This window comes from Podarcis gaigeae (genome assembly GCF_964106915.1).
Source record: "Podarcis gaigeae genome assembly, chromosome: 4".
Taxonomy (NCBI): domain Eukaryota; kingdom Metazoa; phylum Chordata; class Lepidosauria; order Squamata; family Lacertidae; genus Podarcis; species Podarcis gaigeae.
The window spans coordinates 51,684,401-51,708,344 of NC_139677.1; the positions used below are offsets into that span (position 1 = coordinate 51,684,401).

General features: G+C 40.5%; 1 protein-coding gene and 2 long non-coding RNA genes across 10 annotated transcripts in view; 1 reads left to right on the plus strand and 2 right to left on the minus strand.

Annotated features, from left to right (window-relative positions):
* The window catches only part of PKNOX1 (PBX/knotted 1 homeobox 1), a 28,800-nt gene extending 14,624 nt beyond the window's left edge, over positions 1 to 14,176 (minus strand). For 2 of the 8 annotated variants that reach the window (XM_083735070.1, XM_083735065.1), the window contains exons 1-4: positions 13,977 to 14,097; positions 5,363 to 5,450; positions 2,871 to 2,998; positions 1,461 to 1,632 (exon numbers count right to left, since the gene is read on the minus strand). In XM_083735070.1, the coding sequence (XP_083591196.1) occupies positions 1,461 to 1,632; positions 2,871 to 2,998; positions 5,363 to 5,413 (351 nt within the window). In that variant the 5' untranslated portion in view covers positions 5,414 to 5,450; positions 13,977 to 14,097. Of the gene's footprint in view, positions 1 to 1,460; positions 1,633 to 2,870; positions 3,002 to 5,362; positions 5,451 to 6,905; positions 10,694 to 11,035 lie in introns of all 8 variants that reach the window. The other 6 variants (XM_083735067.1, XM_083735069.1, XM_083735063.1 and 3 more) reach the window with 6 other exon arrangements.
* A 924-nt stretch (positions 14,177 to 15,100) lies between these two features.
* Positions 15,101 to 20,506, plus strand: LOC310842863. Its single transcript, XR_014563359.1, has 2 exons — positions 15,101 to 15,126; positions 19,457 to 20,506. It is a non-coding gene; the product is annotated as an uncharacterized lncRNA (long non-coding RNA).
* On the minus strand, positions 18,516 to 22,174 carry LOC310842864. The gene is made up of 2 exons (XR_014563360.1): positions 21,211 to 22,174; positions 18,516 to 21,167 (listed from the first exon to the last, which is right to left on the minus strand). It is a non-coding gene; the product is annotated as an uncharacterized lncRNA (long non-coding RNA).
* Between the last annotated feature and the right edge of the window lie 1,770 nt (positions 22,175 to 23,944).

The following is a 23,944-nucleotide window of genomic DNA, read 5'->3' on the forward strand; positions in this document are numbered from 1 at the left end:
TAGTTGAGCTGATCAGAAATAGCAATATGCATTATCTTCAAGTGTCAACTCAAGTACAATCAGATGTGCATTTGGCACAAAGCCAGCCACTCAATTTATTTTACTTGTTAAGAAAATGCAGCCTCAGAGTGGCTTACATTTACGGAATAAAAATACAATAATTAAAACATAAAATTACAAGATGATGCAATCTACAATCAGTGGCAGACAAAAAAGTGGGAAATAATCAGGAGTAATCAACACTAAAAGCATAAAAGGCATAAAAGAATAAAAGCTCTGAGTAAAAAGGAATCACAAAGAGCACAATGAAAATCCACTTGCACAACAGGACTTCTGGTTTCTCATCTTTATCCACTGCAGCTGCCCACGCGCCCCAAGAATCTGAAGCGGATTTTGAGGCTGTGTGGAAGGATAGGGGAAAGTAGAAGCCAGGGGTGTAGCTAGCTGCTCTGGCACCCGGAGCGGTGGTGGATCGACCCAGGGGAGCGGGGGGGGGGGTCGATCTGCCCAGGGGGGCGGCGCAGCGAGCTGCCCACGGAGTCCATCTGGCGGACACAAGCCCCACACTGCCATTTTAGGCAGTGTGCAGCTCCGAGCCACCATGTCACTCCCAGGAGAGACGCGTGGCCTGGGCACGCTGCAGGCCAGGCCCCGTGGAAAGTGCTGCTCCCCCCCCCCCCGTGGTGTGCCATTTTATCACCCCCTCAGGAATGACACCCAGGGTGGTTCACACCCCCACTTCCTACGCCCCTGGCAGAAGCCATATTCCACAAATGGATGTTCACTCAAAGGAGAGAGTTCAATAAGCAGGCTGCATCTCTGCATGGGTTCTTCGCCTGGTCACTACCTGCCCCATATCAGATGGCAGTGGCACCAGGAGAAGGGCCTCTGGAGATAAGCTCAATATTCAGGGAGCACCTCTATTGCCAGAATCAGCAGGCACAAAATATCATGAAGTTTCCACTTATGGAACTACATGCACAGGAAAGAGCCAATCAGGGCTCTTTCAAGCAACCATATTAAATCAAATGGTTTGTTGAGATGTAAACCACAAATCCCAGCTGGGTGGGTGGGGAGAGAGGAGGAAAATGGAAAGAATTGAGGAAGTAGTGGAGGAGGACAGCAAATTAAATGCAAACTACCAAAACCCTACAAATAAGAACATCTGACTCAATGGAAAACATATTGATATGTCAAAAGAGTCTCATGAAGCAGACAGATTAACTGCAAACAAACAACTATCTAAAAAAAGAAGCTACCCAAGTTGATAATGTGCTATGTGATGGAGGAGCTTCTGTCAGTAATACTGACAGGGAATGTCTGCTGCTACCAAGGACTGTAAATTTCAACTTCTTTTAGTTGACATTTCACACTTCAGTTTTCTCAGTATCAATTTACTTTTTTTAAATATAAAGATTTTATAAATAAATTGAAATCTTATCTAAAATGTTTTTACTTACTAGATTATCTGTTTCTGGATCTTCACAAAAAAATGGTTTTCCTTCCTTCTCCTGCTTCCTAACAAAGTTTTCAATATCTACATCAAAACTTGCAGACGTTGTGCCTTCTGAGCCTTGTGTGGATTGTTCACATTTTTCAAATAATAGTGCTAATAAGGGGAACAGTGGATGTCTAGGAATAGAAAGACAAGCAAATTGTAGGTCTGTGGAAATGTCTATGTGCAAGTTAGTTTGATGAAAAATTCTGAGCAATCTGGACATTGCATACATACAATCCTATTATTTTAGATTATTACATTAGTATTACATTTAATGTAATAAAGTTACATTAGCAATTACTATGCTAGGATCGGAACTGAATATACTGTGATCTCCCTTATTTGCTCTTCTTTTTAGCATGGATCAAATACTGCAACTGTAGAGTCATTTAAATATCAATGTCATCCCACAGTTTGACATAAATGATACTGATGGGTAGCTTGAACTATTTGGTCTCACTTACATTTTTATCAAGCTTTGTTCAAATAAAGACCCTAAAAATCCTGAAATTTAATACAATTATATGTTTTAAAATAAAAAAATAATCTAGTAGGGATGCCATTCTTTATTTTCATAGATTGTAATGATGTAGCTCTAACAGAAAGCAAGTTTAGACATATATAACTAAATACAAAGACAATAAAAAGCTTTGCCCTGAGATGCGGGTCACAATCCTGAACACTTAAGTATGTTTAACGCCAACAGAAGTTAGCAGAACTTGCTGCACAAGCCTTCTGCACAAGGCTTCTGTCCTCAATAGGGCTTAGTCTCTTGTAAATGTATAGATTTCAGTCTTAAGCATGAAAATATGTATTAACCATCTCACAGTAATTAGAAAACCCCAAATGTATGAACTTCTTGGCAAGTTACAATACGTTGGCTGATTTAAGCTTAGGCCTCCTCTTCTAAACTTATTCTACTTTCTGAGTCCCCCAACCTATCACCAACCTCCCCAGCTGCACTGATATGTGCAACAAACTTTGGACTAGGCACTAATTCAATACTGGTATTAGGAAGGGAAAACAGAACAAGTTATATTTGACACCTCCTAAAACCACAAATAGGAAAACAGCATTAGTACAAAGTAGCACCTTTTCACAAGTCAATGAATGGGGGAGCAGTTGCCCCTACAAATCTAATGAGGATATTCTAGAGAACTCTAATCCCACCCATGGCTTGGCTGGTGAGGGGGGAAAGATGCATCAGCCTCAAGATCTTATCATGTCTAGAACAGTGCATGCCCCCTTCCAAATGCTCCATGTCTCCTACACACACAAGCACCACCCCATGATTTGAGAGCCACCCCATGACCCACTAAAGAGAATGATACACTTTACTACTAGAAACAGCTCATCTTGTGAATACTGCTACCTGTAAATAGCCTGCTTATCTGCATCCATCGGAGTCTGGGACTCTACTGGGGAAGGACTCAATCCTCCTGCATCTGCTTCCAAGCAGTTTGGATCCTGCTCAGTTTTTAATTCTGTTACTACTTGCATCTGCTGGAAAAGAAAGATGCTTTATATTGCCAACAGCATAGATTCACAACTAAATGGTTCATTTTCTAAGCAAAGAGAAAGCCAAAGGCCTAGTAAGTTGCCAGAAGGTTGGTATGACTTGGCAACCATACAAAAAGAACAAGCATTTAACAAACAACTCATTTAATCCTTGCAACATTTGGAGGCAGGAAGATAGTGGAAAGGTCACTATAAGTTTGACTCCCATTAGTAGGTTTCTTTTAGTCAATTGTCTGTTACAGAATCCTGCGTTTCATAAGCCAGCTATTTTTGGATAAAGCTACACATACACTGCTTCAACAAAAATCACTTTAAGAAAGCAGACCTTGAAAACATCTGCAATAGGCAAAATGTCATTTGCAAATAGAAATTATCATTAGAAATAATTCTGTATGCTACACATTTACTTGAAAACTCAATAGAGCTCATTTCTAATTAAGAATGTTTAAGATTTCAGGCTTTATTTTGGGCACTGGAGTGCATATAATTCTTCAGAGATATTGCAAAGAAAGGACCATTTCACAATTATTGTATGAAAAGTATATAGCTTGATTTTTAGGTGTTTCAATATTAAATGTTTCACTGTTTGTACTGTACTGAATATAAATAAGGACTTTTGTATATATGTTAAAGAGTTTGTGAAAAAAATATGAGATAGATCCAGTATATCTACTTTTTGATAGGAAGTTGCAGTTTATTATGAATTAGACTAGTTAGTAAGGGCAATAAAACAATCTAACTGTAGGACTATGGTCACAATATTTTCTTCTGTCCGTGAAATCTGGGGAGATACTAGTAACTCCTAGCTGCAGCTCTGTACCATGCCCTTGTACTGCTGTGGAAGACCTGGATAGGTTAAAGGACTACTGCTTCACAATTTGCACAAAGTGAACATTATGTTCAAATGCTATTACCCATCTTGTAACAAGCTGAACAATTTGAAAAATTAAGAGACAGCTAAGTAAGTCGTGAAACCATTAAAAGCAATGCCAAACGAATGCAAGAAGGAGCTATTTAGGTGCTTTTTCTGGAGTTGCTGAACAACCCCAAGCATATATAAAATCAAAAGTAAACTAAGGATGGAATCCTATGCACTCTTACCTCAACAGAACTTACAACTGAACATATATAACATATATGATTGCATTGTAATTAGTTTACAAATTTCAGGGGATAGTACAATAGTCACTTCCACTGTAAAATCAGAAGTACTGTATACTGTAAAAAAGCCACTCTAGAATCACCTAGAAATTTGTTTATGGCCACATGCTGTGATATTTTCCTTAAAGTCAAGTGATACAACTAAACAAGTTAAAAAAGACAACATAACCTCATCAGGTGCCTAGACGCTTCTCCCCACCCCTACCTGTTATTTATTCAACAAAATAACCACTAACAGTCAAAATACCACATAGAGAAGTACAACATTATATGGGTGACAACCCAAGCAGCTAAACAAGTTCAAGTTTGATAGCAACGTTTAGGCAGTATTTCACAAAATAATTGTTTGTGTACATGTGTGCGAGAGAGGGGGGCTCAATGACAAAACAAAATAAATCCTGGTTCAGCAAGTTTAGAGCAGAAGCTCAGTGGCTGAACACATGCACTGCATGCAGAAGATCCCAGCACTGCCAGTTAAAAGCATCAGGTAACAAGTGATGGGAGCTATCTTTGTCCGACACCCTGGAGAGTTGTCTCAGTCATAACAGGCTGTACTGGGCCTATTCTGACATGCTCTGTGGTTTGCTCTCCCCAGGAACAGATGCCCAGAGTCTTCCTCATTAATCTTTAGGCACCATGCTAAGTCCTTTTTCTTTATCCAGGTCTTTGGTTAATTAATGTTACCTCCTATGGTGATGCTTAGCTTTGAGTGGGATAGGTAGGACTTGTCCTTATTAATATAATGCTAGATAAGCAATTTATGTATGCTTTGTATTGTTCATACTTTTATATTTTTTCTGGTTTTGAATTGCTTTCATGTATTTTACCTTGGCAAGTCACTTTGAGAATTTATCGTATAAAGCGACTGATAAATGTAATAATAATAATAATAATAATAATAATAATAATAATAATATCAAGGAATCAATCCTAAATAATTTTTGCTTCTGAAAATTCCGTTGTTTCCTACCTTTCTAGGATGCAGCTTAAGAGCACTAGAAAATGGGCAAAGGGCAAGCCAGTGGTGTGACTTAGATACCATATCAAAATAACAGCAGAGGAAAAGTAATATAGATCGGACAGAAATAGTTTCATGTCTTGGACACCATAATTATTTAACATATTATTTTTACCTACTATGGTGCACTTCATATTTTTCACTTTTTTATTTAAAAATGTTCTTACTTGTTGCCCATCTTGATAGTTGTCTATAGTTAATGTCTGCGTTGCCATCATGGTTACTTAGGGTTCTTATAAAGTCAAATCATCATACCTTAGGGGGGAAATCCAAAAAGGTTAGTATTTTTACAGTATTTTACAAAATACATAACTGACATCTGCATGTGCAGCAGTAGAATAGGGGCAGAGGGGATCGAGAATGCAATCACATGTATTTGCTACACCAACCTAAAAGATCTCAGGAATGTTCTCAAACCCTTTTTGACAAAAGCACTCAATCATATTTGCCAGAAAAAGTGATAAATGCAATATGGTTAAGCCACTTGATCTTGTTCTTTATTGCAATGAAGAGTTTTACAACAAACGTGCAATTAAAATCACAAGTTAGTGGCACAAAATAAATGATCAAACTTTTATATATGAATATCATATAGTGGTTTTACTAGCAAAAATAAAAATGTCAAAAGGGAAATACGACAAAAGAATGCAAGACAATGAACAATGCAAACCCACTGTGAAAATTTTTGTTTTTCAAAATATTCCCTCTTAAGGAACATTTGATACTGGTCGCAGTCACAAGACCAGATGGCAAATACCCTGAAGTTAGATCTCTTTTTACATTTGGAGGTTATAAAGAAAGTTTAAAATCATCTAGTAGCTGCACTAAGGAACAATTATGATAATTTTAAAAACAAATGGAATCTCTCACACAGGACACACATATTTTTCGGTGGCTGCAACAAGGAATAGCAACTATAAAACTCCTGGCATTTCTCACATAGAACACATATAGCTTTCCTCATGTGTATATGCTACACAGAGGTGGTGTCTCTTTGTATGCCAAAGAGAGCATTGAGTCCAGCAAGCCAGAAATCCCAAAAGGGGCAGACTCCTCCACATCATCATTGTGGATATTACTAGGCCCCATTAAGAATTTGGTACAGTGAGCTGCTTCTTTTTTTTCATACACGTGTCGAGCAACTTTCCCTAATGTGATGCCCTACAGTGTTTCGGAGTACAGTGTTTTGGAGTACAACTGCTATCAGTCCCAGCCATCATGATCGGTGGTGAGGGATGATGAATGGGTGTTATAGTCTAAAGCAGGCATCCCCAAACTCGGCCCTCCAGCTGTTTTGGGATTGCAACTCCCATCGTCCCTAGCCAACAGGACCAGTGCCCGTGGATGATGGGAACTGTAGTCCCAAAACAGCTTGAGGGCAAAGTTTGGGGATGCCTGGTCTAAAGCATATTGCAGGAACAGGTTTGGAAAAGTTGATGCAGCACAACCTGTGTAAGCTGGGCTGCACAAAAATACAGCCTGGCATCAGTCGTTTCTCCTACTGCAGGGACACTTTTTCTCCTGCTACATATTATATCTGTGTACATTGTAAAGCTTGGTGTACAATCTGGTTCACAGAGTCCCTATGGATGAAATAAGCAGCCAGTTTAAATGTGTGAATCAGCACACAGATGCAGGCATACACAGCCCTTGAGGATATACATTGTGAAGATATATAATCTGTGCACTAAAAATGCAAAGATCACTCACATGATGCATCAGATACTGCAGAAAACATGCAGGAGACGCAACATGGAGACTTTTTACATTAGAAGAGCATAATTTGTTCCCAAATTACTAACTGCAGCTATGCTGGGAGAAGTTTCACCTGAAGAATTTCTGATGGTCAGGTTTATCTTCCTTTGCTTATTTTCATATGCATTTTCAGCAACAAGCAGAGAAGCCTCCATTTTTCTTCCCTAGGCAAGCAAAATAGCATAGAAAGCAAGCAAAAACTTATCATTCCTTTGAAAACTCATTTCCCACCCTGCACACACACGTTCAATGGGGATAGGAGTGGGCAACAAGCAGAATGTTGTAAAATTTGGAGCCACAAAGAGCCACAAGAAAGTCATATGGAAACAATCTACATAAAATACAGGTTGTCAACAACAAACAGCTCTTGCAACAGAGGCTCTCAAGCTTTTCAAACACCAGGAAGCTTCATTGTCCAGCACCATTGCTATCAGGCTGCTTTCATCTGTATCCATCAACGTGCAAAACATAATCTGTGGCTCTCATGAGCTTGTTTCTCAACCTGTTGACTAAGCATGGTCCTGAAAGTTCTCAAACTTTAGAGATAGAAAGTAGCCATCAGAACTACTGTGTCTACTAGTTTTACACATATCTTATTGATGCTGTTAGCTTATTAACCAGAAAGATATGTGAAGCAAATGCTCCAGTTTTGTTTTGTTGTGGAAATGTACTTCAAACAAATCAATTTTGGGACAGATAGGGGTCTGTTTAAAAATATATATACATGCCTAAGTTCTCAGGAAGTAGCCTTTCATTTACTACCTCATACTAGAGAATGTAATGGAGACACGTAAGATCATGAGAGAAGAGATTCCCAAAGGAATTGCAATCTATTTTGTTAGTAGCTCCTCTATTTTCGGCAGTCTACCCTGGGGACGACTTTGGAAGAAATCTTGCAATCCTTAGTGTACAATTTCAAATGGTAATTTCAAAAAGTTGCTGGCTACCATAAGCAATGCTTTTTTATGGGGGGACGCCGGGGTACACATACCCCTAAACATTTTGTGAATCTAAGTTTGGCCTCATTGAGAGACAGTATTTCAATGAGTAGGAAAAAGAGAGTACCCCTAAACATTTTTTTTTAAAAAAAGCACTGACCGTAAGAGATTAAAACTCCTGGGCTGGTTCTAGGGTGAGGAATTTCCTCAGCTAATGAGCTGTTTTTTAATTTGCCAGCAAGGACTGGGTAACTGATTTCATATTTACTCTATAAGAGTTATGGTACTTCAATGACAATTTACTACAAGTAACTGAAGTCTCAACTGATACATTAAACTGGTTTCATAATTACATTTTTTCCTAATTTTCTATTCACTTGGAGTTCTTTTCTGATGAGTCTCTTACCTTGATAGCAAATAGACATGTTCACACCAAAATGATTTCCACAGTAAAAAGCTGATTGCACAAAACAACACAATACTATGGCATTCAAACACTAAATTAGGAACTTGAGCAACTCCTTACTACTAAGCATTTTGCCCCTTAACATTAGCCAATGAGACTTATAATAGATTTGACTTTTCAGTGGGGTCGTCTCTAGGATATATGACCTGCAAAATGCACTTTAGAAAAACTGTTAAGCATTTTACCACTTTATATTTCACTAGGGGTTGCACCTCTGCTCATTCCACTTGCCCTTAGAGCATCCCCTTCCTACCCCATGCAATTACTATGATCACTTTCCACCTTCCCAAACCCATTTCTGAAGCCACTTTCCCCTTCCCTTCTGAGGTTCCCTTTTGCATCCATTTTCACCTTCATCTCCCCACTGCCTTTGTGCACCCTCTTGCACACGAACCACCACCATGATAACCTCCTGCATCTTCCTCTTCCCAGACACTTTTACCTTGCATCCCATCATGAAGTTACCACCCCCTTCTATTCTTCAAACCCTTTCATGCCCCGGCTTTAATCTTCAACAGCTTTACCATACCTCTCATTTTTTCCAACCCCTATTGCACCTCCATTTTCACCTTCACCCCTTTCTGTCATGGTGACTGCTATTGTGCAAACTGCCTTCTTTTTTGCTCCCCACCTCATTCTGCATGCAAATCCAGGATTGTAATGCAATACTACTAATCCTGGAAATGGGGCTGCACAATGTCAGCCTTACAGTAACACAGATTATTAGATCTGCTCCCCAAATGCAAGCTTTTTGGTGATGTTGGATGTGTATGTACTCTCCTTTCACTATGCAGAGGCGTAGGTAGGGGAGCACTGGGCGCCACCCTGTGGGGGCAGCACTTACCATGGGGCCTGCAACATACCTGAGCCACGCGTCTCTCCTGTGAGGTGACACAGTGGCTTGGGCACCTGCAATCTGACCACAAATCTTGAATGAAGAGATCAATAATAGCAGAGTGTAGAAATTTAGATATGGGAACCAAGCTGTGCACACATTATTGCTGAATAATTTCAGATATCATAATTGGCATTCAGCTTAGCCATCTACATATGCTTGCTGAATAAAACAGTAGCAACCCAAATTAAAATTACTTCTTTCTAAGACCTAATCTTGCAAGTCTGAATTCATCAGAACTTAAAGGTACAATTATGCAGTTGCACACTAAAATCAAGAAATGTTTTCCATGCAGCAAGCACACAAGCAGTATTTCCATTGGGCTATTACACTGGTAGCCTAAGGATGGAAGAAGCAACACTGCACTACTTCCGGACTGGGATAGACCAATACAGTGGAAAGTCAACAGCATATTTATTCACTCAAAGGATTTATAATCCACATTTTGAAAACATGCTCCACAGAGGAGCTCACATCTAAAAATACAAACTTGAAATGCAGCATATACACTATTTAAAATAGCAAATTTTAAATGCTAAAGAAGAAAAAAACTTCAACAGTGATAAAACAATAAAGCTCAGTGAGACCTGTGTTAAAACAGCATTTATAACCCACTCTGTGTCATTAAAAGACAGAAAAAATGTCTTCAAGACCTATTTAAATGACATAAGGGATAGAGTTTGCCTTCTTAGACTTTTTATCAGCCTGGTTGGTTTTGGGCGCTGAGTACCTGAGTAGGCCCTTTAATTTGGATTTCCTTGTGTGGGCAGGCTAGCATGGTTCATAGAATCAAAGAATTATAGAGTTGGAAGGGACCCTGAGGGCCATCTAGTCCAACTCCCTGCAATGCAGGAATCTCAACTAAATCACACGTGAAAGATGCTTGAAAACCTCCAAGGAAGAAGAGTCCACCAGCTCTTGTAAGAGTCTATTCCACTGTCGAATAGCTCTGTCAGAAAGTTAGAACTGATGTTTAGTTGGAATATCCTTTCTTATAACATGAATGCATTGGTTCAGGTCCTAGCCTGCAGAGCAGCAGAAAACAAGCTTGCTCCATCTTCCATGTGATAGCCCTTTCTATATATTATGTTGGAAGCTACCCAGAGTAGTTAGGGCAACCCAGTCGAATGGGTGGGGTACAAAATTATTATTATTGAAGATCATATCTCCAACTCTACAATTCTGTGATTCCTCTCAATCTTCTCTTTACCAGGCTAAACATATCCAGTTCCCTCAACTGTTCCTCATAAAGCTTGGTTTCCAGACACTTTATCATGTTGGTTACCCTCCTCTGCACACATTCCATCTTGTAAATATCTTTCTTAAATTGTGCTGCCCAGAACTTGACACAGTACTCCAGGTGTGGTCAGGACTATTACTTATCTTGATCTGGACACTATCCTTCTGTTGATGCAGCCTAGAACAGCATTTGCTTTCTTTGCTACTACAGTGGTGCCCCGCAAGACGAAAAACCCGCTAGACGAAAGGGTTTTCCGTTTTTGAAGGCGCTTCGCTAAACGAATTTCTCTATGGGGTTGCTTCGCAAGACGAAAAAATCTTGCGAGTTCCCGTGTTTTTTCCTCACTTTTTTCTGCCCTTTCCCTAAGCGCTAAGCCGCTTATCAGCTGTTCCGCTGATAAGCCGCTTCTCAGCTGATCGCTAAAAGCCGCTAGACCGCTAATAGCGCTAATCCGCTAAGCTGTCAATGGGCTTGCTTCGCAAGACAAAAAAACCGCTAGACGAAGAGAATCACGGAACGGATTAATTTCGTCTTGCGAGGCACCACTGTATATTACACTGTTGACTCATGTTAAGTTTGTGGTCTACTGAGCCTTTTCACTTATATTACTGGTAAACCTAGTGCCTTTTCACACATATTACTGGTAATCCAGGTGGCCTCCATCTTATACTTGTGCAGCTGGTTCTTCCTACCTAAGTATTCACTCACCGTTATGGAGGGAATCCCGTTTATTTTATTTTCCTCCAATATGCTTAAATTCAGCGTGTTGCCACATCTGATCTGAGATCTACCTAAGTGTAGAACCTTACAATTGTCCCTAATGAAATTCATTTTTTTAGTTTGGGCCCAGTTCTTCAATCTGTTAAAGTAATAATGAATCCAGATTCTATATTCAGCTGTATTGGCTACCCCTCCCAGTTTGGTGTCATCTGCAAATTTGATGAGCATCCCCTCAACACCTTCATCCAAGTCGTTTATAAAGATGTTGAACAATGGACCTAGGGAGAACCCTGTGGCCGCTCCTTTGTCACTTTTTTCCCCTGAAGAGGAATCCTTAGTGAGCACTCTTTGGATTTGGTCAACCAGCTACAAATTCACCCAACAGTTACCAAGTCCAGCCCACATTTTTTTTTAGCTTTTTTTTCAAGATAACACACTGGCAACCAAGGTAAGTGGTACAAATTTGGTGCAATCTGTTCTGACCTCCTAGTCCCAACTAGTAACAGGGTAGCCATATTTTGCACTGCTGAAGTTTCTAAATCATTTTCAAATGCTGCCTCATGTAAAGTTCATTAACATAATCTGTACTGGGTGGTAACAAGAACATGGACAGTGAGTCAAGTTCTGACCTCTCTAGATAAGGTCACAGTTCTATACCTGCCTCGACTGATTAAGAGCACTCCCAGCTACTAAGGTTATGTGCATAGTGGCAATAGCAACATCAGTCTCATTCCCCAGTACAGGAGCATCTTTTTCAAAGTATTTCACATGGCTCAATTTATATGCAAATCTGAGCTAGTTTTGCATACCAATCTTTCAGAATCTAGTGTCCTTGAGAATGACTTTATTCTCTTTATTCATGTGAGTCATGACCAAATGTCAATGTTTACTTATTAAACTTAGTCAGGGCTCTGTACATATTTTTGTAATGCAACTCACAGTCCAGAATTACCGTAAATATCTTAAGAATCTTAGTTTCCCTTAAAAATATGACATTTCTGTTAGGTTTGCAAAGATAGGCTTGGAAGTATATAGACAATTCTTGCTGACATTGATGGAGCAGCTGAACAAGATTGCTGGAGTGCATTTCAAATGGATTTCTTAATGTATCTACCATGCTCTCCCCAAATTGACCAAGAAAATTATGCAAAATTAGCAAATCCATGCAAATCTGTTACATTTGTTTGATTTATACATGTCAAGAGATCAGCCCTTTTTTGGCACAGAATGTACATTTAGTTATATACAGAACTCTTGTATGTTGGTTTAGCACAAAACATGCATACTTCCACTTATACCACAAAACTCGTAAGAATTGTAGACAGATCGTCAGCTTGGTGAGGAAATTTCTCCTAGCCTCTGTATTTGAGTGCCTGCAAACCAGCACCTATCCTTTAAAATTTGGTGCTTTTCTTAAATCCCAGCACTGTTGTGTTACATATACCGCTTCCTCCTGGTTTTTCAAAAATGAATTGAAGGGATGCCCAAGAGAAGCTCTGAAGCAATTTTTTCTTCAATGTGTTTTTCAAAGACAGCCGTTATAATTTAAAATTTAAATCATTTTATTTCTTGGTTTCTTGATTAATGCATTTGAACACTGGAACCTGAACAGGGTTATAGGCAATGACCTAGTGCAAGAATAGTGAACTGGCGCCTCATGATGTTTACCAACATCATAATCAAGCTGAGCCTGGAGAACATGATCACACACACTTTTTTTTTTCAAGTGGTACTTGCATCAAGGAAAATGTCATACTTTCCCAGTTCTGTCAGAAGTTGGCACTTGCACTTTCAATGCCAGTTCCAAAGATATCTTTCCCCATATATAGCCAAGTAAAAAACTGCTAACATTTACTCAGGAGACAGGTGGATGATCTGTTGTTTTAGTCCTTTCTATCGTGTATGGGTGTATTTACGTCTCCACCGCTATTTTTTTATGTGAAATACACATTCCTGGCTTTCGTTAGGACTGAAGGCAGGTCACTAAGCAAACATCTGGGAAAAAAGAAACGCTCAGAAACCAGGAGGCGGCAAAACGCCTCACGTTTATTAGCAACAACCGGGTTACACATAACGACAATTCCCATGGATTTTCCCAACACTTAACAACGCTGCGCACCCGCCCGTCCCCCCCGCACCGGTTTGTGAGGTGAGAAAAAGGAGGGTTGTTTGAGAGGACGAAGAAAGGCTCTTCCCTCACGGGGAGGGAGCCCGAACCGCACTCGAGGAAGCAAACGGACGCGAGGGGCGACCACCAAACAGCTGCCACAACCCACCCCACCCCCGGCTCTCCCCGCCGCTTCCGAATCCACAGCGAAGGAATGTCCCCGAAAATGGCCCCCTTTTAAATACCGCCCTCCGCGCCGCCTCGCGCCACAAACAGCTGTTGCCCTTTCCCTCCCCCCCATACCTACTCCACCCCCTGAGGCGCGCGACACCTTCCCCTTCCACGGAGCGCGCGCGCGCACGCGCCGCCTCCTACAAAAGCCAACGGCCAGTCGGCGGCTGTTCCAGAAATTTCCTCACTCCCCCCTCCCCTCCCTTTCCTCGCGCCTGCCTGCCGACGCCCCTAACCCCCCCCCTCCGGGTAGGTTACGGTGCGGATGCCCCCGCCCCGCTATTCCGTATGGCGGGCTCGCCTCCCCCCACTCTGCCCCACATCCCCGGGCCTGTTTGCGCGGCGGAGCCAAGACGGCCGACAGCGGCGGCGGGCGCGCCGTGATGGATGGCTGGCTGGCTAGGAGCAGGTTTGAGTGACAGCGCTTACCTGGGTGCCAATCTTCGTCACACTGACAAGCGGCTGCAGCAATCGGGACCCGCACCGCCGCGACGCGCGTCACCACGCACACACGGCCTCATCCAATCGCCTGCCGCGCCGCGCCGGACGCCACCGCGCTGCACCAGGCGTCTCATCAATATTCAGCGAGGGAGCGGGGCACGTCGTGTTTTTAGATACGCCCACCGCGACGCACGCCTCGGTGAAGGGGCGGGGCGGTGGCAAAGGTGCCGCCCTCTCGGGCCTCTGCGCGCGGCCGCAGCATGCTTATGAATACTCATGAAGTGGGCGGGGGGCGCCACGCACCTCTCTTCGGACGCCCTTTCCCGCTTCCTTTAGTTTGGTCTGGAGGGACTCGGAGGTGGAAGGGGCGCCTGCGGCGTCGGCAAAAGGCTCCGTCCCTTGGGAGCCATTTAGCCCACAGACCGAAGCCGCTCGTGACGTCAGCTGCCTTTCCCTCAGTGGGAGATGGCCGAGGCGAGCCCCGTGGGCCGAGATGCGAGGGGAGCCCTTGGCTGACCAGTGCCTTTAGGAAGCCGCGAGGAACTCTTCACAAGGAACCCGTGACTTACTTCGTCTTATTATCTCACTTACCCTACGTAAGAGCTCCAAAACAGTAATTTTTTAGTAAAAATGGAGAAGCAAAACAGGCGCACATCCCCCCCTCCAGTATTTTTAACTTTCGGCTTCAGTTATTGGGAAGAAAGCAGCCTCGGGTGGCGATCAGCAGTACCGGACTGTTGGTTGTGACTTTGCCATTCTTTATTCGGATCGTGTTGCTCTTTGGGGAGCAAGACCACTGAAAACGGCAGAAGCGTGGAAGGATTGCGGCCCATCTCTCCTGAAAACGCTACTTGTCCTTTATACAAAACAAAAAAAAAATCCTTCCAGTAGCACCTTAAAGACCAACTAAGTTAGTTCTTGGTATGAGCTTTCGTGTGCATGCACACTTCTTCAGATACCTGAAGAATATCTTAATATTGGTATCTGAAGAAGTGTGCATGCACACGAAAGCTCATACCAAGAACTAACTTAGTTGGTCTTTAAGGTGCTACTGGAAGGAATTTGTTTTGTTTTGACTATGGCAGACCAACATGGCTACCTATCTGTAACTGTCCTTTATACAGTAGTTCGATAAGAGGTAGTTAAAGGGCTGGGGAGCTATACATAAAATTTTAGGAGCTTAACTGAGAACAGTCATACTAGTTTCTGCTTTTGATTGGGATTTTTATATTTTAACGTATTTGCATCTTGGCCTCCTCCTATAAAAACTTGTTAGAGAAAGGTTACGAACATAAGAGTGAGTGAAAGCAAAGCATGGGAAACATCTCTGGAAGCCAACCCTTCGCTACTTTCGCTTCCAGCCTTCTCTGGCTTGAAAGAAGGTGGGGATAAAAGAAAATGCACACCCTTGACATGTTGTATATCTGGCCCCTTTAGTTGCTGTTTTACTTTCCACTGAATCCTACAGAAGTGAGCACCACCTCCTTAATCTGTGCTCATATGAGAAAATAGGCTGTTGCCCATAAAAGCTCAATCACAACTAGTTCTTTGCAGAGATGTGTAAAGTGAATAGGGATCTACCTACTTATATAAACATTTAGTTCTTTATTTGCAGGGTCAACAAACTGCTGCTTACCTAGAGCCTTCAGGCATAAATTGGATAGATTAATAAATAAATTATCCATTTATTTTCCTTCCGCAATGGCTGGAGTTTTGTAAACGTTGGGACTTGAGAGTATATATTATTAGGCTTGAGTTGCTGTGCGCAGCTTTCTATTCCCATTAAAAACAATGCAACTGTGTTGGATGTTAAAGGCTGTGGGCTAGCAATCAGGCAAACTTTTCAAAATAAAATTGATAACAAAACTTGTATGTTATGTATTAAGAAATCTAAACATTTGTAAAAGAAAAAAATACTGCTGCACCTTCAAGACTTAACAACTTATTGCACCACAAGCATCTCCAGATACCTTACAATGAGTCTAGCAGTGCTCATGCTTGCACATGAGCAAACTTTAAGGGAACAGGTAAATATTTAAACAGGCAGAATTAGAGAATTGCATTCAATGATAGCTTCCAGCTAGCAAATATGCTTCCTGTGTTAGGCGAGGCACTTGGATTTTACTCACAATTTTTACCCAGCACAGCCTTTTGGGTCTCCCAAAATCTGCTCCTGGTGGTTGGGAGACCCTCTGGAGCAGAAGGGGATTTGATAAGGCAGAGGTCAGCAACCTTTCTCAGCCATGGTCCACCATCCCTCAGACCATGTGGTGGGCCGGAGTATATTTTTTGGGGGAAATGAATGAATTCCTTTGCCCCACAAATAACCCAGAGATGCATTTTAAATAAACACACATATTCTGCTCATGTAAAAACACACTGATTCCTGGACCTTCTGGGGGCCGGATTGAGAAGGCGATTGTGCCGCATCTGGCCCCCGGGCCTCAGGTTGCCTACCCCTGCGATAAGGCATAAACAGAAGGTTACAATTGGTAGTGAGAATTAGTGAAAATGGAGTTCCTCTCCTTGCATCAGTTGAACCATTTTATTATCACAAAGCCACTATTGGAAACAACCAATAGTATTTTCCCACAAATTACTGTTGAGTATTTATTTACTGTTTTATATGTTCAAGGGCATTACCACCCAAAAGTATGCAGATATTGCAAACTTTGTAATGAATGAAAATTTATAAATGTGTACATGGGAGTAACAGTTGTTCAGCTAACCATCTTTAGACTAAGGCAGGCAAAACCAGCTGGGTCTTTAGACTCAAGGAAAATTCCAGTATGGCAGTCAGAACCAGCCCTTGAGAAAATGTTGGGACTAGAGTCAATATTCAAAAATACATTCTTATTTTGATTTTTGTGATAACTTATGGATATAAAAATAATTATATTTGTAATGTTTCTAGGTATCTCACAGTGTTGTAAAGTATCAGAGCAGGTAGCATTTCTACAACAGAGAAATAAAAAATAAGGACATAAAATAAAAACATAGCCACTTTTAAAATAACTCCCTGTTGGCTTAACTCCCAGCCACCAAATGCCTGTCCAAATGAAAAAGGGCTGGCATTGCTTTTGGAAAATGCTTGAGCTTTGGCCAAACTCCAAAAGAGAGGAGAAGCAGTTGCTGTGATTGCCTCTCCAGGTGTCCTTGACCTTCATAGGTTTTGTACAGCTGATATTGCAATAAAGGCCATCTTAGTAGGTCTGAATGATCAAGTAAAAAAAAGGGGGGGAAAGAATTAAGTGCAGTTTCTACTTAGCTAATGGTTGAAATTTTCGCATTTAAGTCTTGTTTTAAAGCTTTTGAGCCTTCCTGAACTCTTGGGATATAAATATAAAGTGCTATACAACCAAATATCTACTGGGAGTAGATACAGTGATCTCAATTGGATGTCACCCATAATAAGTCACATATTTCCTCTTTATTTCAAGTCTATTGGTCACTGTCATGTTTAACAGGTGGTGCTAACAGCTGCTGTTCACCAACGCCACCTTGGTCATACATAATGTGCATAGTAAATACTTGTAATACCTTCTTCCAAATGCAGAAGGAAACCGTGACTTTTGATGAGGGCTGGGGAGAAAATAATTGCACCAAAAACATTGTGAAACTGATCCAGTGTCTTGACCCCACCAGCACCAAAAACAAAAAAAAGTATTTTCTTAAGTCATACTGCTAATTAGTTAATACATTTTCTTAGGGATACATTCCCTTTAACTCAATTGTTAAACCTCTGACTCCCCTACAAATTATAGCACGGGGCCCCTTTTAAGCCTTTGGGTTTTTGCAATACATTCCTTTTTAAAAAAGAAAGAGTAAGAAAATCAAGTGTAAAAAAGTATTTCAGGTTTCCCATAGTATTTCAGGTTTAAAAACAGGATTGTATGGAATGGTACATTGTGTCTTTTATCCTTTTTTAAAAGTCTTTAATCACTGCCCTTTGTTTGGAAGGTATTTAACTCTGCACTTCTCAAGTGAACAGTTGTAAGGACACTCTGTAAAAGAATTTTCCTTTAGATATTCAGTGGCTGTCCATTATATGTTACTTCTTCTGCTTGGGATTCTTTTCTCTAAGCATGTCTCCCTACTTCTCCGTGTTCTGGTAATAACACAAATGACTAAGGATTTAGCTGAAAGTACTAAGGGAAACTGTTTCCCACTGTAATTCTAGTTCTATTCTGGAGAACAAGCTGCTGTCTTGTCTGGTAGAGCAGTCAGAATAGCACATTTTTAACTAAAGCACGAAAGAGCCAAGTGTGAATAATGGGGTTACTATGTAGTCATGACAGCAGAATGCCGACATGATACTCAAGAGAGCAATGGACATGGGGCCAGAGTTTCACTAGAAATCATGTCTTTTACTGGTTAATTACTGAAGGATTCCCATGAAGGGAGAAAGAAAAGGAAGGATTAAGACACAGTTGATCAGCAAACTTCAGTTTCTAAGGAAGAGAAAGGAAGTTTGCAGCAAGGCAGAGAAAGATTTAGACTGAGTAAATGATTTAAAGAGAAGGAAACAATTGTTGGCCATTTATTCTGTCTGAATCTCAGGAAGGAGGCTGTTTCAGGGAGGCGAGGATGAACATAGCATGTGGTTTACTGCCATTTAACAACAAAAAAATCATGATGAAGAATTGAAACAACCCATTTCAAAGTGAGTGATGTGTATTATAAATGATCAGCCTCATTCTGAGCCAGCACAGTTTTGATTGGATTAAAAGACTGTGTGACAATCGCCTTCCTGCCATGCAATAAACATAATGGCTGCAAGATCCACATTTTAAATTGGGCCAGATTAAAGCTGGTAGGAGTCCTAGGGTACAAATTAAATGGAAGTCCTTGTGACATACAACAACAACAAAACTTCATTTGCAGTAGAGAAATATACTGAAACGCTGGATCTAGATCAGAGATGGGGAAGCTGTGCCTCCCCAGATATTGCTGGGCTACAGCTCTCATCACCCCTGACTGTTGGTCATACAAGTTGGGGCTTAAGAGCGTGAAAGGGTCAAACTTGGAGGGTCACAAGCTCCCCATTCCTGGATAAAGAGCTTTATTCTGCTTCCAGTTTTCTCCTAGCTCAACACCAGCTCAAAGCTTCTTCACCAGCTGCGTTAAAAAAAAATCACTGAAAAATGCTGTAATGAAAAGAAAACCATTTTATGGCAGATTCTTTCCGTCGTATTCTCTCTCTATAATTTTTTTCTGTTTTACAATTTCAAATACTCACTTTACATCCTTAAAATATCAATGATTCTTTCACTCTTCTGGGCTATGGCATTGCTATGCTTAATTCTGCTAGAAGGTATTCTATGGATAGAGGAACAGCTGCTTTTCTAGGGCCCATAAAGAGCCAGAGAAAGGTTTGCTGCATGGTTGCCTTGGTATGCGCTACAAAGTGCTTAATCTAGCCCTTAAATTGTCTAAATTGAGGGTCATTTGGGCAATCTTTTTTGCAGGCTTCTTGATTACAAAGGAACTTTTCCCTACGCCATGTGAACTTCCTTTCTTCCTGTTCCTTTGATCTTCTCCAGGGCTGAAAAGGAGAGTGAGCACTTCCAGATGAACAGTGGGCTTTGTTTCATTAAGGTTACATTTAGGAAAGTTTGAAAGTTGCTTCCTGGATTGAGGGAAACTCGTGGCACAGTTTTAGGAAAGTTGGGCCCAATTTTTAGATATACATCGCATACACCGCAACATACTAGCAGCATAATGGCTTTGCTCCTACACAATAGGGGAGCAAAGATATACTGCAATAACTCCCTTTTAGCCATAATCATTCTTATTCTGGAAATCCACTGATTTCATTCTACCGGGGGGGGGGGGACCACCACCCCAAGACCCTGTCCAGGAAGCTGACAAGAATTATTTACCGGTACTTTTCCTGTGGATCCCGTGATAATAGTTGTAACATGTTGAGTGGGCAATTTAATGGTCACATAACGCTTATGGCAGGTCTTTGTACAAACTTATTGGAACTATGGGAATTCTGATCACAAAAAGGGCCTTCCTTCCCTTTCCTCTTTTGATGTTGTGTGTTTTAGATTGTAAACCTGTGGGCAGGGAGTGTCTTGTTTTAACTGAATGTATGTAAGCGCTCTAGGAGAGCCTTTTCGGCTGAAGCGTAGGGCACAATGCTTAAAACAAATTAAAAGGGGCCTCTGCTGCGCAAAGTTTTCCTCTATAGTCACTTTCTCAGTCAAGCTGTTAAAATAACAAGAAAGACATGTAAGTTAACTGTCTTGCTGCTCTGATACAATGTAACTCAAACAAAGAGCACTTTGTCAGGTCAATACTAATATTTTCTGGCTCTTACAATTCTGTGCACTGTAACAGAAATACACATAGGGAACATGCTTGGCTTTTCCTTAGAAGTCAATGGATGAGTATAATAATGATTTTAATTGAACTGGAACTGTAATAAAAGGGCTTTTACAAGTTTGTAAATAAAAATGGAGACATGTTCCCATCATGTATGACATTAAACAATTCTCTTTCCTTTGGCTTAATTCTTTTGTGGGTGAAATGTTTTGGTTTGAACTGTTTAATTTGTCTTCTATAATTTTACTCATTTCATTCATTAATTTATGCACCACTTGATTGAAGGGGAAAAAAACCTCAAAACTGTTTACAAAAAGAATAAAACAGTAACATTATCAGCAAAAAGAGTTTAAAACTATTTAAAACATTCAGAAAATGATTAAAACCAACAAGTTGAAAACAGCTAAAAATACATGTCAGTATTTTGCATATATGGATAGGTTTGCATAAACAAAAATGCATAAATTGTATTATTCTTTTGCAACATACCATGTGTCCATATGATGAAGGGTATGCAAGAGTGCTTGTGAATGAAAAAATAAAAAATAAAGTCATCCTCAAATATTTGAAGGCCTGTCACATAGATTACGGGAACAGGGTTTTCTGTTGCTTCAGAGGGTAGGCTACAAATTGTCAGAAAAGTGTTTTTAGAGTAATTGTTAGTATGAGTTGTTTGTCAGTGAAGCAGACTCTTGGAGCATGGTAGACTCTTTTTTGTTAAACATTTTAAAGCAGAGCTGGGATGGCCACTTATGGCATACTGGAGTAGTGGGGGATTTCCTGCAGTGATAGAGGGTTGGGCTGGATCAGGCAGGCATAGGCAAACTCGACCCTCCAGATGTTTTGGGACTACAACTCCCATGACTCGATGGCTCTTGTGGTCTCTTCCAACTCTATGATTCTATGATCCCTAGCTAACAGGACCAGTGGTCAGGGATGATTGGAATTGTAGTCTCAAAACATCTGGAGGGTTGAGTTTGCCTATGCCCGGGCTAGATGAGCTTCAAGGGCCTTCCCTCTTATTCTAAACCTATGAGAATCATTTATATTGACACCATTGGTATATGAAATGCCAGTGGCTGCTTTCTTCATGCCTGGAAGACACAATTTCCCCTGCCACAAACCTGCACCAAAACCAGTTACTGTAGATAATGCATCCTGAGCCCATCTCATAATCCTCTTTCGCTATGCTGCACAGGAAATAGCATATACAGTACACACTCCATCTCAACCAAGTAATGCTCCAATGTGTTGTTGAATTCCTTCATGCTTTAGGAAAACCCTTGCATTGGAGTTAAAAGCATTTCCCACTAGAAATATTTTTCTGCTTGAGACGCTATTGAAATGTGTGATGGATGCCTGTATTCATTTTGATGGGAAAAGCTTAACAGTATGTAAATTATTTTTGACAAACACTTTATTTACACAGCCACTAATGTTCTATTACATTAGTGTGGAAGTGATGTAATTAATTTTTATGTTATCTATGTAAAACTGTCCATTAGGTTCAGGAACCTAATTATGTTGGGATTTATGTTTGGCCTTGATAAATGTTCTTGAAAGAACGAAGAATAGAATCTTAAGACCAGAGTTCTCATGCATTACAGTGCCTGGTAAGGTGAGCTGGGAAAGCTAAAATTTCAACTCTGAATTCACAAAGTGGCATTGGGGAAGATACTCGTTCAGCCCTGGCACCTCCAAGCAAAGGCTCATCCATTTCTGGAAGGTGTGGCTAGATGGATCAGTGGTCTGCCTTACTTTCAGTCAGCTTCCTACGATCTACCTCCTGGTTTCTGTTGGCTATAAGTGTGGAACCAGAAGTAGTTTGCTTGCATTTGAAAGATCAAAGTGCCAGTTTTTTGCTCTACCCACAGCAGCCATGTAAGAAAAACTGTGCTACAAAAACCAGGAGAGTAAAGTAGACTAAGCCATGCATTCAGTGAAAGTTGTGAGCCACTTTGGAGCTCTAAGAAAACAAACAAAAGCACATATGATACAAAGCAAGTGGTTTAAAAGCTTGATTTAAAATAATTAATGGGTATTACACTTGTCCTTTTGGTTCTGGGGTTGGCAAGTTGTTAAATCTTTTAAAATCTTGAGAATTCCTAATGGACAGGGTTGCAAATGGGTTTTTTAGTTGATAAAGCTGGAATAAAGTATGCAGCATACAATATATTCTTTTTATAAAAATGTAGTATGTTAACTTACTTGGGTGGCATTTAATATGTAGTAAAGATGTGAATGAAGTACTAGTGTCAGAATAATCAACTCGGGGGGGGGGGGGGAATGGCCAGAAAGCCTTTATCTATTAATATGATTTTGTAATGGTTGCACAGACAGCACAAATTATCTGAGCAGCTGTGAACTTGGTTTATTTTGTCAATTGTAACCAGTAAGTTCCATAAATATTCTAAAATATCTGGGGTTGTAGTAATAAAAGTCATATTCTGCATGCACTGTCTTGTGCTAATCGCAGCAGAGAATTCAGTTGCATTATACTGCTTCTGTCTCTAGGGTTTATTTCACATAATCCTGCTTTATGAGCAATATAAGTGAAAACAGTCGAACTCTCCCACCCCCCTTTCTGCTATGCTGCTTCTTGTAACTGGAATGTCTCTGCTCATAAAAATAAATGTGCTTCTGCTTCCCGATATATTTTATATATGAGAAGATTGAAACAAGCCCACTCACAGTGTGTAGTGTTTAATATTAAATCATTCTTACTGATAAAACCCCCCTGACTTTTTTGGTAGGAAGGTTTTCTTTAAACATATTCCCCCCCCCCAAAAAAATAATAATGTGCTAGAAGTAGTATTCTTGGTAGTGACTTTGGGGACTACAAGTACTCAGGTGCTCAAAACAATACTTTGATCAATAACCTTGAGGCCCGTTCAATAAAGCTGCAGAATACCTTTCTTATAATGCTATATGCCAAATTTTAATGTTACAAACCCATTCCTATTAACCTTGTGTATGGTGTAATGTGCTTTTAAGTGCCTCATGTTTTCACAGAGTTTGAAATAAGAGTGAAAAATATTTCATGAGCCAATGTACACATTCAAGTGTGTCCTTCAAAGGTAGATTTCAGTAAATATGGGTTAATAATAAGCTGCTTCTCCCAGGAGGAAATATAGCTTTAAAAACTTGGTGGGATGAAAGCTGCCTTATCATTTCTTGGTTTAGTTTCTCCTCATTAGCCCGTTATTGACTGTGGTTCCCTTCTTGGGAATATCAAAACACGTTACGCTGCCAGAATTCGTTGGCACCAACCGACTGAGTCAGAGCCTAATGCTATTACAAGGCCTGCAACAGCTGCAACAGCCATACATCTGCAAGTCATTTGGAAATGGGATAGAAACTATCCATTACATGGAATTGTACCTTATATATTAGTGTATTACCGCTAACAGTCTTTCAGTGACAATATGAGTGGGCCTCTCCACTTTTCTAATTTAATTATATGCAGTTGAATAAATATCTGATACTTCCAATAGGCAATATATCCTTAATAGTTCGTTACAGACCTTGGGTATTGCCCAAGCTTCTGAGAACTTTACAATTTATTATGTAACCCCGGGCATTCTATAAAAGGCGTCACCAAAGGAAATACGTTTTCCTGCAGGTTT